Here is a 15,450-nt window from a genome sequence, read left to right as displayed (position 1 = left end):
CCCGCACTGTAGGGGAGTATAGGCTCTATTAAATTTATATGTGGGAATATAGTTGTCCCAGTAGTGGGTTACCTCTTTAACCTACTATCTCTCCACCCATGATGTATTCTTAGTCTAAACACCCAGTAAGCATAAGTTTTCATAGAACTCAAAAATGTTATCAATATTGGCTAATAAACGACAATAAGTCAAGGCAATGTATAGCCAGAATAAGTGACTGCTTGGAAGATTAGGAAAGGGTATAAACTACGGATTAAAAAAAAAACAATGCAGTGTCTTTAACCCCTTAGTGACCAAGCCAAATTTTTCAAATCTAACCAACTTCACTTTATGAAGTAATAATCTAAAATGTTTCAATATATCCCAGTGATTCTGAGATTGTTTTTTTTTGTGACACATTGTACTTTATGTTAGTGATAAATTTAGGTCAATCTCTTTTGTGCTTATTTCAGAAATTTGCAATATACAATCTTTTAATGTTTATGCCCTTAAACCAGATATTAACAACTATTTTGTGTAGTACAAGTAACATTTCCCTTATGTCTACTTTACATCAGCATCATTTTTCAAATGTTTTTTTATTTTGTTAGGGTGTTAGAACGTCTCAAAGTTTAGCACCAATTTTTCAAGGACATTTACAATACTTATATTTTTCCGAGATCTATTCAATTTATGAAGTGACTTTGAGGGGCCTCTATATTAAGCGACCCCTCAAATCATTAGCATTTTAAAAACAGCACGCTTCAAAGTATTGAAAAAAACTGCTTGAAGTAGTTTGTTAACCCTTCAGGTGCTTTACAAGAATTACGTTGAATGAATTAATCAATGAATGAAATGAAAAATTATATTTTTTCCACTTAAATCCTGACAGGTCACCATGACTGGCAGATCCCCAAGGCCATTACTTGGCCTTGGATGGAAATCAATGGGATCACACAATCACGATCTCAGGATTCTGATGGGGTTACAGAGGCAGTCCTATCACTTTGTTCACCATCTAGATGCTGCAGTTATTATTGATGGCAGCATATGGGGGATACGTAGCCTTCAGAGAAAACCATGGCTGTATGTTTATCTGTCCAAGGAAGTTATTTTCATATTTCTCAGGTAAAAAAAAAAGACATGTTGGTCGTCATTAAGGGGTTAAGTCTCATTGTACAATCTGTTAGCTTTGGAGAACTTGATGATGTTAATCCTATACTTTTCCATGGTCAGATGATCACTCCCTTTTAGTGTAATAAATGCATGATTGATTATTAGGGTGCAGACGGATGGCTGTATTACTCGCACAGGGATCGCATTGCAATCCTTGGACTGGGTGTTGGCTCTTCTGACCTGAGCGTGACAGCTCTATAGAAGTACATTGGGCTGTCACACTCAGGTCAGGTGAGCAGGTAGCCAGTCCGAGCATTACGATGCAATCCTCGCACAAGTATATACGTTCCAAAACCCATGCCCTGGGCGCAAAGGGCATTTGCCCCATGATGTATATGGTATACATTTGACTGTCACAACCTCTTACCTTTATATATGTCACATTCTATAGGTGTATTTACCAGGAAAGGGAAAGCATCCAACAATGTAGCTAGAGCTTCCTTATTATTGTACAGTGCTGCTATGTGGACTGCATTTTCTCCCATGGCACCTATAACATAAAAGAAATACAATCATAATGTCTTCAAATAATGTTCCCAGCAATGTATTTTCTTGGAATAATAACTGTATTTAAAGGGGTTGACCATGTCTATAAAATCACAGCTGCCTCATTTTAGAACCAGCCCCTCTGAAGTGAGTGGAGCTGAGCTGCAATACCATGGACAACCCTTTAGCAGGGATGACACTGTTTCTGAAAGAAAGCAAATAAAGCAGTCATGTTTTTTTAATCTCCGAAAACCCCTTGAAAGGTTTTCTTTATATTTTGTCACAAAATAATTATTTAATTACCCCCAGACTAATGGTTCTATTTTAAAATAATTAATTAATAATAATAATCTTTATTTTTATATAGCGCTAACATATTCCGCAGCGCTTTACAGTTTTGCACACATTATCATCACTGTCCCCGATGGGGCTCACAATCTAGAATCCCTATCAGTATGTCTTTGGAATGTGGGAGGAAACCGGAGTGCCCGGAGGAAACCCACGCAAACACGGAAAGAACATACAAACTCTTTGCAGATGTTGTCCTGGGTGGGATTAGAACCCAGGACCCCAGCGCTGCAAGGCTGCAGTGCTAACCACTGCGCCACCATGCTGCCCAATTTATATGTATATATTATAATATATTGCCAGGTCCACCACACCGTCACTAACTGGAGGTCATAATGTACAGTTTAGGGTTGCATACCTACAGTCTATATGGTAATAGTCATTTCTTGTATTATTGCATAGTAGAAATGGTTCAGGAGATCAGCTATTATTGGAAAGGTAAAGGAGCTCACAGGGTAAATTTGCTCTTTCAGTGGTGTGATCATTTGCCTGTGCTAGGATAGGCAGAACACTATTGTGGCACCCCTAGAGGTATTTGCCACAAATATAGTTACTGACACTGAATACAAATACTAAAATAGCAAGACTGCACTACCTCCTCCGGCCAGAAGGGGGAGCTCCAGAGACTCCCCTTGATCCATTCTGGTCTGAGAGAAGAACTGGCAGTTGGGCTAAGGAGCTGAAAGTGAGAGGTCATACAGCTGAATTTCTAACAGCCCTATGACGGTTTCCAGGCCCAAATCACCGGCCTGAGGAGAAGAGGGATAGAGAAAAAGGACATTATGAGAACCGGGTAGCATTAATCACTACCCAGAACAGGCGCAAAGACGGATACCGGATCCGTGGCTGTATTCATTACATATAATACAGCAACCGGAAAAACGTGAGGTGATATCAGCTTCACTAGGGCCGGACGCAGCAACAGACACAGAGTTCAGCGGTACTCCCGGAGGGGGTAAGCCGATAAAAGGACTCGGGTTGCCCGTCGAACCAGGACCCGGAGGGGACAGATTGGGCCGGCAGCCAGTTCACATACAGCAGCAGGGCCACACAGAAATTGCGCACAATAAGCGGCGAAGACCCCGGTAGGGTCAAAGTAACTCAAAGTTCCCATACAGACTCCGGTGACAGGACTGGTTGTAAATTCTTTTTTTGTTAAAGTAAACTGGTTAAACGTTTCAGTGCCTCAGTCTTTCATTTGGACAATAGCCATCTATCCAGGATTGGGATCATCACCGCTGGGAGAACCTGCTGCTGATCAAGTAAGAGCCTGTTCCCTCACGATACCCTTTACACTGTGCATTGCCTGAGGCCACAGCACCGGGTCAAGCCACCCGTGACATCCCCCTCAAGAGACAGACCCCATTGGTCCGGTGTTGGGTACCCCGGTCTCCTGGGCGTCACAATTGGCGTCACGAACAGGATCGAGCCAGCCCGTATACCGGGTATTGTGTGCCGTGATTGGAGCCCAAAACTGTGAAAACTTGGATGAAAAATCTTGAAAATTGACTTTATTAAAGAAAATTCCGTTCCCCATTGAAAACTATTGAAAGTGACTTTTCCCCATTGGTTATAATGGAGTAAAGATGGCCGCCATCCCCTGAGGTAATCACCTCGTAACCATTAAGCACGAGACTGTTAATTGGGCTATGCCATTACTTGAGCCCCAGTCTGACTGAAAAACTTCAGAATCCGCCATTACGGAGCGCGCGGCGGGCGGGAGAAGCAGGGGGCGTGTCATTGTGGGCGGCATTAAGCTGAGCGCTCTGACGTCAGAGCAAGGGGAAAACCAATCCTGCTGCACAGCGGAACGAATCTACACTATCCCGACGGAAGCGGAGGACCGGAAGGGTCCGGATTAACTAAGGGGGCACAGTATGTCGCAGCACGGAGACGTCGCAGCACCCGGCGACGCTAATGCAGCTGAAAGACAGAGTGTCGATAGAGAGTCCAGCAGCGCAGCGGTGCAAGGAGTGGCGCCCATCATGCCGGTGCTGATGCCACATACCCCGGGTGGCCCGTGGCTTCCAATGTATGAAGGTGAGCCTAATACCCTTGACAATTTCAGAGAAAAGATGCTGGCCCATTTTGACATGTTCCCCGTGGGTGAAGTTCAGCGTGTTAGTCTCCTGATGATGCAGTCAAGTGGCCATGCTAAGCGAGAAGTCACAGCATGGGCAGCTGATCTAAAAGGCACTGTTGAACGCATATTTGCTGGATTAAAAGCTATTTGAAACCACGGCCAGCAGCAAAGCTAAAATACGATTCTTTAATTGCAAACAAAAAGCTAATGAGGGCATGAGAGACTTTGCCTTAAACCTGCAGGAAGCCCTTAAATCACTTACACTGGCTGAATCCATTTTTAACACCGGAGCGGATAAACTGCTAAGAGATCAATTTATTGAGGGACTCTACACCCCTTCTCACCGGGGGCATGTGAGCATGCTTGTTTTTAAAAACCCTGAATTGACATTTGCCCAATTAAAGGAGAGCGCTATACGTCTCCAGCTGGCAGAGGCACCTCGGGATCAGGATCCTGCACAACCCATGGCAGAGGCACCTCAACAACAGGGAGTGCCAGTGACATCAGCTATGTCTGGGGCCATTGCTAAGCCCCTGGGGCCCAGTACTAATGAGGCTCTTCAACAAAAGCTTGACTCTTTAGCTGATGTTGTTGCTTCAATGGCTAAAACCATGCAGGAGATGAGAGGACACAAGATGGAGTTGGCAAACTGTAGAGAGGATGTTCCATGGATGAGACCCCGGAGATACCCGACATGGAAAGGACGACCCCGCGACCGCTACCAACCGGCTGGACAGCCCATTTGCCGCCGTTGCCAGCAGCCAGGCCACTTTGCACGAGATTGTGATTTAAACGGGAATCCCCTGGGAATGCGGGCCGCTTCGCAGGAATGAACTTTCAAGGCCCAACACCCTGGCACGACAGGTACATCGGAGGACGACCCATTATCTTTATCGTGCTGGACGGAATTCCCCTCAACGCTTTGCTGGACACAGGTTCCCAGATTTCATCTATACCGTATATCCTTTATAAGAGGTACTGGGCTGATGCAGATATTGATAAAGGGCCCTCTGATGTTGAACTAGATATATGGGCCAGTAATGGTAAGTTGGTACCGAAACTAGGATTCAGGGAGATGACCATAAAGATTGGTAAAGTAGAATTGAAGAAACAGGGTATAATTGTTGTTGATGTTGACCGGCGGAACTGTGAACCCACTGTATTGATAGGAATGAATGTGTTAGAGAACTGCTTTTCCGAAGTTATTTCTGTCTTACAGCAGATTGCTGAAACTGCCCAATCCTGCCAGCAGAGAGTTCTCCGAAGGGAAATAAAAGTATTGATGTTAAGGCAACAGGTAGAAGTTGCAGGTGGAGAAATCGGCAGTGTGAGGGTAAGTGATCCGACATCTATTGTAATCCCACCAAAAACAGAAATGCTGGTATGGTGTAGAGCAGCCATTGGTACTAAGGGACTAGATTATCAAGCCTTAATAGAACCAGTGTACACCGACAGCAGGCCCACTATACTCACAGCACGAGGGGTAGTCGAGGTACACCGGGGACGAGTGCCGGTACGACTTTTGAACTGTGGAGAGGAAGAGGTCACTTTTCCAAGGTATGCTACAGTGGCAAAGCTATATACTGTTGACAACAATGCCATCACAATCATTGAGCCCTTAGAACCAACCTGTCAGGTGGAAGGCAACGGCTCAGACGGTGAATTGGAGGATTGGTGCCAACAGCTACACGTGGGCATAAATTCAACACCTACCCATCAAAAACAAGGGGTGTATAGGCTAGTGACGGAATATGAACAAGTCTTCAGTAAACACCCATTGGACTTCGGACGGATAGAAGGGGTAGAACACACAATCCCCACCGGTCACCATCCCCCAATAAAAGAAAGATATAGACCCATACCGCCCGCTCACTATCAGTGTGCAAAAGATATGCTGAGGGAGATGAAACAGGCCGGGGTAATAAGAGACAGCTGTAGCCCCTGGGCGGCCCCTCTAGTGATTGTCAAAAAAAAGGACGGAACCATGAGAATGTGCGTAGACTACCGGAAGATTAATAACATCACCCATAAAGACGCCTACCCCTTGCCTAGGATAGAAGAGTCCTTAACTGCTTTGAAATCTCCTAATTATTTTTCCACCTTAGACTTAACAAGCGGGTATTGGCAAGTCCCTGTGGCTGAGAGAGATCAGGAAAAGACGGCATTCACCACACCAATGGGTCTATGTGAATTTAATCGCATGCCGTTCGGACTCTGCAACGCATCCGGTACCTTCCAGCGGCTGATGGAATGCTGCCTCGGACACAAGAACTTCGAGACCGTCCTCCTGTACCTAGATGATGTGATCGTCTACTCAAAGACTTACGAACAACACTTAATAGACCTGGCAGAAGTGTTCGAAGCCTTATCCAGGTATGGCATGAAAGTCAAGCCATCCAAATGTCACCTTCTCAAGCCAAAGGTACAGTACCTGGGACACATCGTGAGTTCGGAGGGAGTAGCACCAGATCCCGAGAAAATAAGCGCCATAAGGGATTGGCCAAGACCTACCAACGCAAAAGAAGTGAGGCAATTCCTGGGATTGGTGGGTTACTATCGCAGATTTATAAAAGGATTTACCAAGTTGGCAGCACCCTTGCAAGACACCTTGGTAGGGCAGACGAAGAAACCTTCAAACCGAAACCCTCCTTTTCAGTGGAACGACGAAAGGGAAGACTCCTTTGAACAACTAAAGAAGGCACTAACCGGAGAAGAGGTTCTGGCATACCCAGATTACCATCAACCTTTCATCCTCTACACCGATGCCAGTAATGTGGGACTAGGAGCGGTGCTGTCACAAAAACAAGAAGGTCGGGAGAAAGTCATCACCTTTGCAAGTAGAAAGCTCCGGCCTACTGAAAGAAATTCAGAAAATTACAGCTCCTTCAAATTGGAACTACTGGCAGTAGTTTGGGCTGTGACTGAACGTTTCAAACACTATCTGGCTGCTGCAGAATTTATTGTCTATACTGACAACAATCCGTTGACCCACCTGGACACAGCCAAATTAGGTGCGTTAGAACAGCGATGGATAGCCCGGTTATCTAATTACAACTTCATAATCAAGTATCGAGCAGGTCGCAAGAATGGAAATGTTGATGCCCTATCCCGGATGCCACACTTGAGAGATGTAGAAGAGGAAACGGGGGAGCTTGAAGAAATTGAACTACCAGCCTTCCATCGTCCCAAGGCAAAACATCATCAGTCAAGTACCTATCAGAAACAACAAGAGGTGAATTTTAATCCGTTAGCACACCATAGATGGGCTGACACCCAAGACAGCAATCCGGCTGTGAAGTTGGTGAAGGAACTGTTGACTGAGCAAAGTGCATATCCCGATGAGGATGCCCCAGAAGAGACGCATCAACTCTGGAAAGAGAGAGGCAAAATGTTCCTGTATCAAGGGAAGCTCTGTAGAAGATACATCAATCCGAAAACACATGAATTGGTTTGGCAGATTATTGTGCCTAAACAAGATGTGAAGTTGGTCCTCGAAGCTTACCATAATGGTGCTGGTCACTTCGGTTGGAAAAAGTTAGAAGTACTTCTAAGAGAAAGATTTTATTGGGTCGGGATGAGAAAATCAATCGAACAGTGGTGCAGAAACTGAGGCCCGTGCAACCTAAGAAGAAACGATCAAAAGAACCAAAGAGCACCACTGCAGCCCATAATCACCAAACAACCACTTGAACTTGTAGCCATAGACCACGTGAAGTTGACACCAAGCCGGTCTGGCTATGTCTATGCCTTGACCATCGTGGACCATTATTCACGCTTCTTGGTAGTAGTACCCGTAAAAGATCTGACAGCAAAAACAGCGGCCAAAGCGTTCCAAACGTACTTTTGTAGACCCCATGGATATCCGGAATAGGTTCTCACCGACCAAGGTACAGCCTTTGAATCAGAGATCTTCAGAGAATTCTGTAATATGTATGGTTGCAAAAAGATCCGGACGACGGCCTATCATCCACAAACAAACGGCTTAAGCGAGAAGATGAACCATATTGTAATAGACCTACTAAAGACTTTACCTGAGACAGAAAGGAATCAATGGCCAGAGAAATTGCCTGACTTGGTGGATCTGTATAATCATGTCCCGGTGAGCTCCATCAACTGCACCCCAGCTTACCTTATGCATGCAAGACCCGGCCAATTACCAATCGATCTAGAAATGGGAATTCTGAAACCAGATGCAGAAGTTCAAGACTCCAATTGGGATATCATACGGCAAAAGCAGTATCGCCAAGTGCAAGAGAGTGTGGAAAAAAGCCTTCAGCAAACTAGAGAAAGACAAGAGCGAACTTTCAACCAGAATGCTCTAGCGACCCCATTAAGACCGGGTGACCAAGTGCTCAAGAGAAATCGTCGAACCAATAAACTAGACAATCAGTGGGAAGCCGTACCCTACACAGTTTTACCAACAAGAATGGATAATCCTAAAATGTGTCTCATTAGCAAAAACGGAGGCTTAACATCTGTACTAGTATCAAGAGACAATCTTAAATTATGTCCGGAAGCACTGAAAGAGCCAGAAGTTGTCCAGCCAGAACCAGAAGTTATTCAACCCATACTGGTTCAACCAGTAAAGGAAAAAGAAGAGGAAATGTATCACACCTGTATAGGAGACTTTCCCAAAACCCTACTAACATACCATGGTGCAGTAGTGGTTCCCATGGTGGCCTTTTACCCAACACCGAACCCAATACCAGAAGTCCCAAGACAGGAAGAGGCTGACCCCGTACTACAGGAGGTTCCAGGCCAGGAAGAACAGATTCCTGATCAGAGTGATCCCATTCACGGTGGACTTGCCAACTCCATAGTCGTGGAATTATCTTTAGCAGAGCGGGCAGATACTACATCCGCAGTAGACAGTAGTACACCACATGGAGAGATACCGCTGTTACGTAGATCACAGCGTAGTACCCAGGGTCAATTACCGGCCAGGTATGCAGATTACCAACTATAAAACTATAGTCATTGTTATCATTCTGCAACGTTTAAGCCCAGTACCTACAGAGACTTGTCTGTATGAACTTCTTGCATATTCTTGAACTTTTTATCAGCCCGGAGGCACTAAATCAAAGCTCCGGAAAGACTGCTTTTTGAACTTTGCTTTTTGCTCTTTTTGAACTTTCTTTAGACGTTATATTGATAACTCCGTTGGAAAAATGGAACTAAATTCTTGGACACAAAGTGCAGTGCCTTTCCTAGTACCTTCAAGGATAGAACTGTATTAATGGACGCTATTTGAAGTGACTTTTTACAGAACTCTATTTTTGTTTCCTTGAGTGGTTTTTGTAACTTTTCATTTTTAAGACTCTGTACATATTAATTGTTATTTCAAAATGTTATCGTCCCACAGTCCCGGAGTACTGTTCTTAACTAAGGGGGAATGTGGCACCCCTAGAGGTATTTGCCACAAATATAGTTACTGACACTGAATACAAATACTAAAATAGCAAGACTGCACTACCTCCTCCGGCCAGAAGGGGGAGCTCCAGAGACTCCCCTTGATCCATTCTGGTCTGAGAGAACAACTGGCAGTTGGGCTAAGGAGCTGAAAGTGAGAGGTCATACAGCTGAATTTCTAACAGCCCTATGACGGTTTCCAGGCCCAAATCACCGGCCTGAGGAGAAGAGGGATAGAGAAAAAGGACATTATGAGAACCGGGTAGCATTAATCACTACCCAGAACAGGCGCAAAGACGGATACCCGGATCCGTGGCTGTATTCATTATATATAATACAGCAACCGGAAAAACGTGAGGTGATATCAGCTTCACTAGGGCCGGACGCAGCAACAGACACAGAGTTCAGCGGTACTCCCGGAGGGGGTAAGCCGATAAAAGGACTCGGGTTGCCCGTCGAACCAGGACCCGGAGGGGACAGATTGGGCCGGCAGCCAGTTCACATACAGCAGCAGGGCCACACAGATATTGCGTACAATAAGAGGCGAAGACCCCGGTAGGGTCAAAGTAACTCAGAGTTCCCATACAGACTCCGGTGACAGGACTGGTTGTAAATTCTTTTTTTGTTAAAGTAAACTGGTTAAACGTTTCAGTGCCTCAGTCTTTCATTTGGACAATAGCCATCTATCCAGGATTGGGATCATCACCGCTGGGAGAACCTGCTGCTGATCAAGTAAGTGCCTGTTCCCTCACGATACCCTTTACACTGTGCATTGCCTGAGGCCACAGCACCGGGTCAAGCCACCCGTGACATCCCCCTCAAGAGACAGACCCCATTGGTCCGGTGTTGGGTACCCCGGTCTCCTGGGCGTCACAATATTAAATGCTTGATGTGCTGCCAGATGTTTTGCATCCAGTGTTGTGTAGTGTGTGACAAAGTAACTTGCAAGGTGCTGGAAGGGAGATATGTTTCGCTGAGGCTCATGGCTTCAGTGATCTAAAAACCCAGAAATGTTTCCTTCAACACACTAAGTGTTGCAAGGAGCTAACAGCCTATTTATTAAAAGGGCTGGGTTTTTCGTTGACAACCATAGAACAGGTGGGAGGTTGTCCGCCTTCTCTCCACCTCAGGGTGTGGTCTGGGGCTTAAGTAGCTGGGCTCCAGAGACAGTGGGTGTTTAGTGTCTGGAGATGAACACTCCAGAGAAATGTTATGTGTTTGGCTTAGACCTGAACCAACGGTTCTGCTAACACTGAGCGGGCTGATCCCCGCTAGCAGAAAGACTGTGCTACCATTTTGGTTTGCTTTACTTGCCCAGAGGGCCTTGTTTATTTTTTCCTTCAGCTTGCTTTAGACTTCTGCATATTTCTATGTTTTACCCTTGATCAGAAGCACCAATTTGTATACCTACCTGGATATCTAAAGACATTTTTAATTCTGAAAGATTAGACTAAAATATGGTGTGTTTTGGAGCTATCTGCTTCAACAGGGTGGACCATTTATATGGATACACCTAAATAAAATGGGAATGGTTTGTGATATCAACTTCCTGTTTGTGGCACATTAGTATGTGGAAGGGGGAAACTTTAAAGATGGGTGGTGACCATGGCGGCCATTTTGAAATCGGCCATTTTGGATCCAACTTTATTTTTTCCAATGGGAAAAGGGTCATGTGACACGTCAAACTTACTGAGAATTTCACAAGAAAACCAATGGTGTGCTTAGTTTTAACATAACTTTATTCTTTCATGAGTTATTTACAAGTTTATGACCTCTTATAAACTGTGTTCAAAGTGCTGCCCATTGTGTAGGATTGTCAATGCAACCCTCTTCTCCTACTCATGACACACTGATAGCAACACTGCAGAAGAAATGCTAGCATAGGCTTCCAATATCTGTTGTTTCAGATGCTGCACATCTTGTCTCTTCACAGCATAGACAATTGCCTTCAGATGACCCCAAAGATAAAAGTCTAAGGGGGTCAGATCAGGAGACCTTGGTGGCCACTCAACCGCCCCACAATAACCAATCCACTTTCCAGGGAACTGTTCATCTAGGAATGCTTGGACCTGACACCCATAATGTGGTTATTGTGGGTGTCAGGTCCGAGCAATCCTACATGAACAGTTTCCTGGAAAGTGGACTTTGTCAGTCCACTAATTCCTGATTCTACAATGTAAAACATACCACATTAAATTGTCATTGTGCACCAAACATGAAAAGAAAATGTGTGGATATCACCCATTTTGATCCACAGGGATATCCGTTGTCAGAGTTTTTTCGTCCTCAGTGGTAGACTTGATCCCATTAATCTACCCTGTCATACCCATTGTATTTGCTTCCACCCTAACAAGGGCAGTACCCAATTATAGCTCTCTTACAACAATAAAAAATTGTTATTCCTCATGACACATTTTTTTCTTGGTGAGAAGTCATCAGGAGAGTGTATTTGCAAGTATTATTATTTATTGTTATAGCGCCCTTTATTCCATGGCGCTTTACATGTAAGGAGGGGTATACATAATAAAAACAAGTACAATAATCTTAAACAATACAAGTCATAACTGGTACAGGAGGAGAGAGGACCCTGCCCGCGAGGGCTCACAATCTCCAAGGGATGGGTGAGAATACAGTAGGTGAGGATAGAGCTGGTCATGCAGCGGTTTGGTCGATCGGTGGTTACTGCAGGTTATAGGCTTGTCGGAAGAGGTGGGTCTTCAGGTTCTTTTTGAAGGTTTCGATGGTAGGCGTGAGTCTGATGTGTTGTGGTAAAGGGTTCCAGAGTAGGGGTGATACGCGAGAGAAATCCTGTATACGATTGTGGGAAGAGGAGATAAGACGGGAGTAGAGAAGGAGATCTTGTGAGGATCGGAGGTTGCATGTAGCTAAGTACCGGGAGACGAGGTTACAGATGTATGGAGGAGACAGGTTGTGGATGGCTTTGTACGTCATGGTTAGGGTTTTGTACTGGAGTCTCTAGGCAATGGGGAGCCAGTGAAGGGATTGACAGAGGGGAGAGCTGGGGAATAGCGGGGGGACAGGTGGATTAGTCGGGCAGCAGAGTTTAGAATAGATTGGAGGGGTGCGAGAGTGTTCGAAGGGAGGCTACAGAGCAGGAGGTTGCAGTAGTCAAAGCGAGAGATGATGAGGGCATGGACTAGGGTTTTTGCAGATTCTTGGTTGAGGAATGAACGAATTTGTTAAATATTTTTGAGTTGAAGTCGGCAGGAAGTGGAGAGGGCTTGGATATGTGGTTTGAAGTAGTATGAAGTACACTTTAAAAAACAGAGTCACATTTTATGATTTTTAAACATTTATTTGCTTTTTATTGCATGAAATCAGTATTTGACCACCTACCAACCAGCAAGAATTCTGACCTTTACAGACCTATTAGTTTTTGCTTACGAAGCCCCCCTACTCTGCACTTATTACCTGTATTAATTGCACCTGTTTGTACTTGATACCTGTATAAAATATACCTGACCAACTGTCATTCACAGTCCAACCTCTCCACCATGGCCAAGACCAAAGAGTTATCCAAGGACACCAGGGACAAAATTGTAGACCTGCTGCTGGTGTTTTTTTTACCCTACAGTGTATTTAAATACTTGGCTTACCATATATTTGATCAGTTTCAGAAGACTAGAAATAAATAGAAGAAGAAGCCAATTTGGTTAAAAAGCTGAGCCAGTCTGCACGGTTGAGCAATGCATTTACTTACTTTAGATGCAGCAGGATCTCCCATTTCCAACATACCTTTCAGAAATGGATCTGCATTCTTTCCAATTAGACTTTTCAGAAGTCTAACATTATTTTCTTTTGCTGCTTTGAAGAACAGATTTTCCAAACTATTAACATAAAATAAGAGGAAATGTTAATACTGATTTTATAATCAAATTATTTGATTTCCTATCTACAATGTGATTGAGAAATTCAAGAGAAGCAGGAACATCTATGGTGATTTCACACACATAGAATATCAAGAATTTGTTAAATATCATACTCCTATATAGCGTTCTCATTAGAATCTCTGTCTTAACAATGGAAGAAGTTTTATTAAAGGGAACTTGGCATCAAATTCATATACAATAACACATGACAAGCAGTAATTAAACCGCAGGTAGAATCATTAGAATTATTTAAATAATAATAATAAAAACCACAAAACAACAATACACTAAAATACCCTTAAAGGGGGACCAAAGAGTATACCCAAAGTAGAAAACCTATACTCAATTGCTCCAGGCAGATTAAGAAAAGGTAAGAGCTCTGTGCAAATAATAAACCACAATTATGGCTCCATATAAATAAAGCAATAGATAAGACGGAAAAAGGATGTACCAAGGGTTAATAAAGTAAAAAGTGCCAATAGCATCATGCAATAATATTATCCTTATTCTGAAAATAAACCTTGCAATATAAATACGGTCCTTTATAGTGTTGCACATATTGTAAGGGTATATTACCTTAGCCCAAGAGACATGACCGTAATTGAGAGTGAAGGAATAGCAGTGCGGGTGGTCCGATGGTTCCCCCTGGAGCAGTCATACGCAATACAATATCGCATGACTACCGGAAGTCATGTGAAGCGACGGCAGTATAGCAGGTATGTGTTTGTTTTCTATTTTATGTGCACCATTTACACATTTTAAGAAGGAGTTGTTCAGTAGTGGACAACCCCTTTATCTTTATATTGAATTTATAGTCTTGGAATACTCTAATATTATAAAATTACCAGTCTATCTCAGGCAACAGTTAGCAAGCATGACTGCAATCTCAGCTCTTCATATACTTAAAGGGAACCTGTCACCCCCAAAATCGATGGTGAGGTAAGCTCACCGTCATCAGGGGCTTATCTACAGCATTCTGTAATGCTGTAGATAAGCCCGCGATGTAACCTGAAAGAAGAGAAAAAGAGGTTAGATTATACTCACCCAGGGGCGGTCCTGCTGTGGTCTGGTCAAATGGGTGTCTCAGGTCCGCTCCGGCACCTCCCATCTTCATCAGATGACGTCCTCTTCTGGTCTTCACGCCGTGGCTCTGACCTTTCCGGCGCCTGCGCACTGCTGTACTTTGCTCTGCCCTCAACAGGGAAGACAAAGTACGCCTGCACCAGAGCTGCGGCGTGAAGACCAGAAGAGGACATCATGGAATGAAGATGGGAGGCGCCGTAGCGGACCTGAGCCACCCATCGGAGCAGGACCGCCCCTGGGTGAGTATAATCTAATGTCTTTTTCTCCTCTTTCAGGTAACATCGACGGCTTATCTACAGCATTACAGAATGCTGTAGATAAGCCCCTGATGACGGTGAGCTTACCTCAAATTGGTCATTATCCAAATTCTTACTTCAAAGGTAAAATTTGTATTAGGTGAAGACAGACTTTCCCAATACTGAGATAGATGTCAGTTGTTATGCATACAATTCTAAGTAGATGGTAGGAACTAGACATAGAGCTTCTCCTTCCTCTTCCTTCTAAAAAGATCGAATCTTATCAGTAGCAACTGCCATCTTCTCTCACCCCTCTGGGAATTTATCTACAGAGGTGGAGATGATTTTGACTTCATGTCTGTTTTCCTGTTGCAGTGCCCAGTACATTGTAATGTCCAAAATTGTGCCCAGCCTGTGCTTCATGCACCTGTAAATTAGGCGGGCTCTCATTGCTATAGTGCTGACAAACATGTGGGCGCTACATATGGTTTAGGCACACTCTGGGACTTAGAAGGGAGGGGGCATTTGGATTTGGGAGTGCAGAATTTGCTGGATTTCTTTTGAGAGGAACCATTTCACATTTCCAGAGCCTTTGATTTACCAGTAATGTGGAAGCCCCCTATATTTCCATTGATGAATGATGGACCTGAGTGGGGACTTGCTTTTTTTGAGGATTGAGTTGAAGCTTTTTTTGGGAACATTTTACACAGCATGTAGGATCACATTTATCCTGTGCTCTACACTGAGCACTTACATCGTG

At 44.1% G+C, this 15,450-nt stretch overlaps 1 protein-coding gene across 3 annotated transcripts in view; it reads right to left on the bottom strand.

The window, feature by feature from the left end:
- Nucleotides 1–15,450, bottom strand: part of LOC138638232 (transient receptor potential cation channel subfamily V member 6-like) — a 129,224-nt gene that overhangs the window by 104,330 nt on the left and 9,444 nt on the right. For all 3 annotated transcript variants that reach the window (XM_069727381.1, XM_069727379.1, XM_069727380.1), the window contains exons 2-3: nt 13,238–13,329; nt 1,523–1,645 (exon numbers count right to left, since the gene is read on the bottom strand). In XM_069727381.1, the coding sequence (XP_069583482.1) occupies nt 1,523–1,645; nt 13,238–13,329 (215 nt within the window). The remainder of the gene's footprint in view (nt 1–1,522; nt 1,646–13,237; nt 13,330–15,450) is intronic.

This window comes from Ranitomeya imitator, chromosome 5, assembly GCF_032444005.1.
Source record: "Ranitomeya imitator isolate aRanImi1 chromosome 5, aRanImi1.pri, whole genome shotgun sequence".
NCBI lineage: Eukaryota > Metazoa > Chordata > Amphibia > Anura > Dendrobatidae > Ranitomeya > Ranitomeya imitator.
The sequence above is the reverse complement of the archived record's forward strand: the minus strand, read 5'-3'. Positions and strand labels throughout refer to the sequence as shown.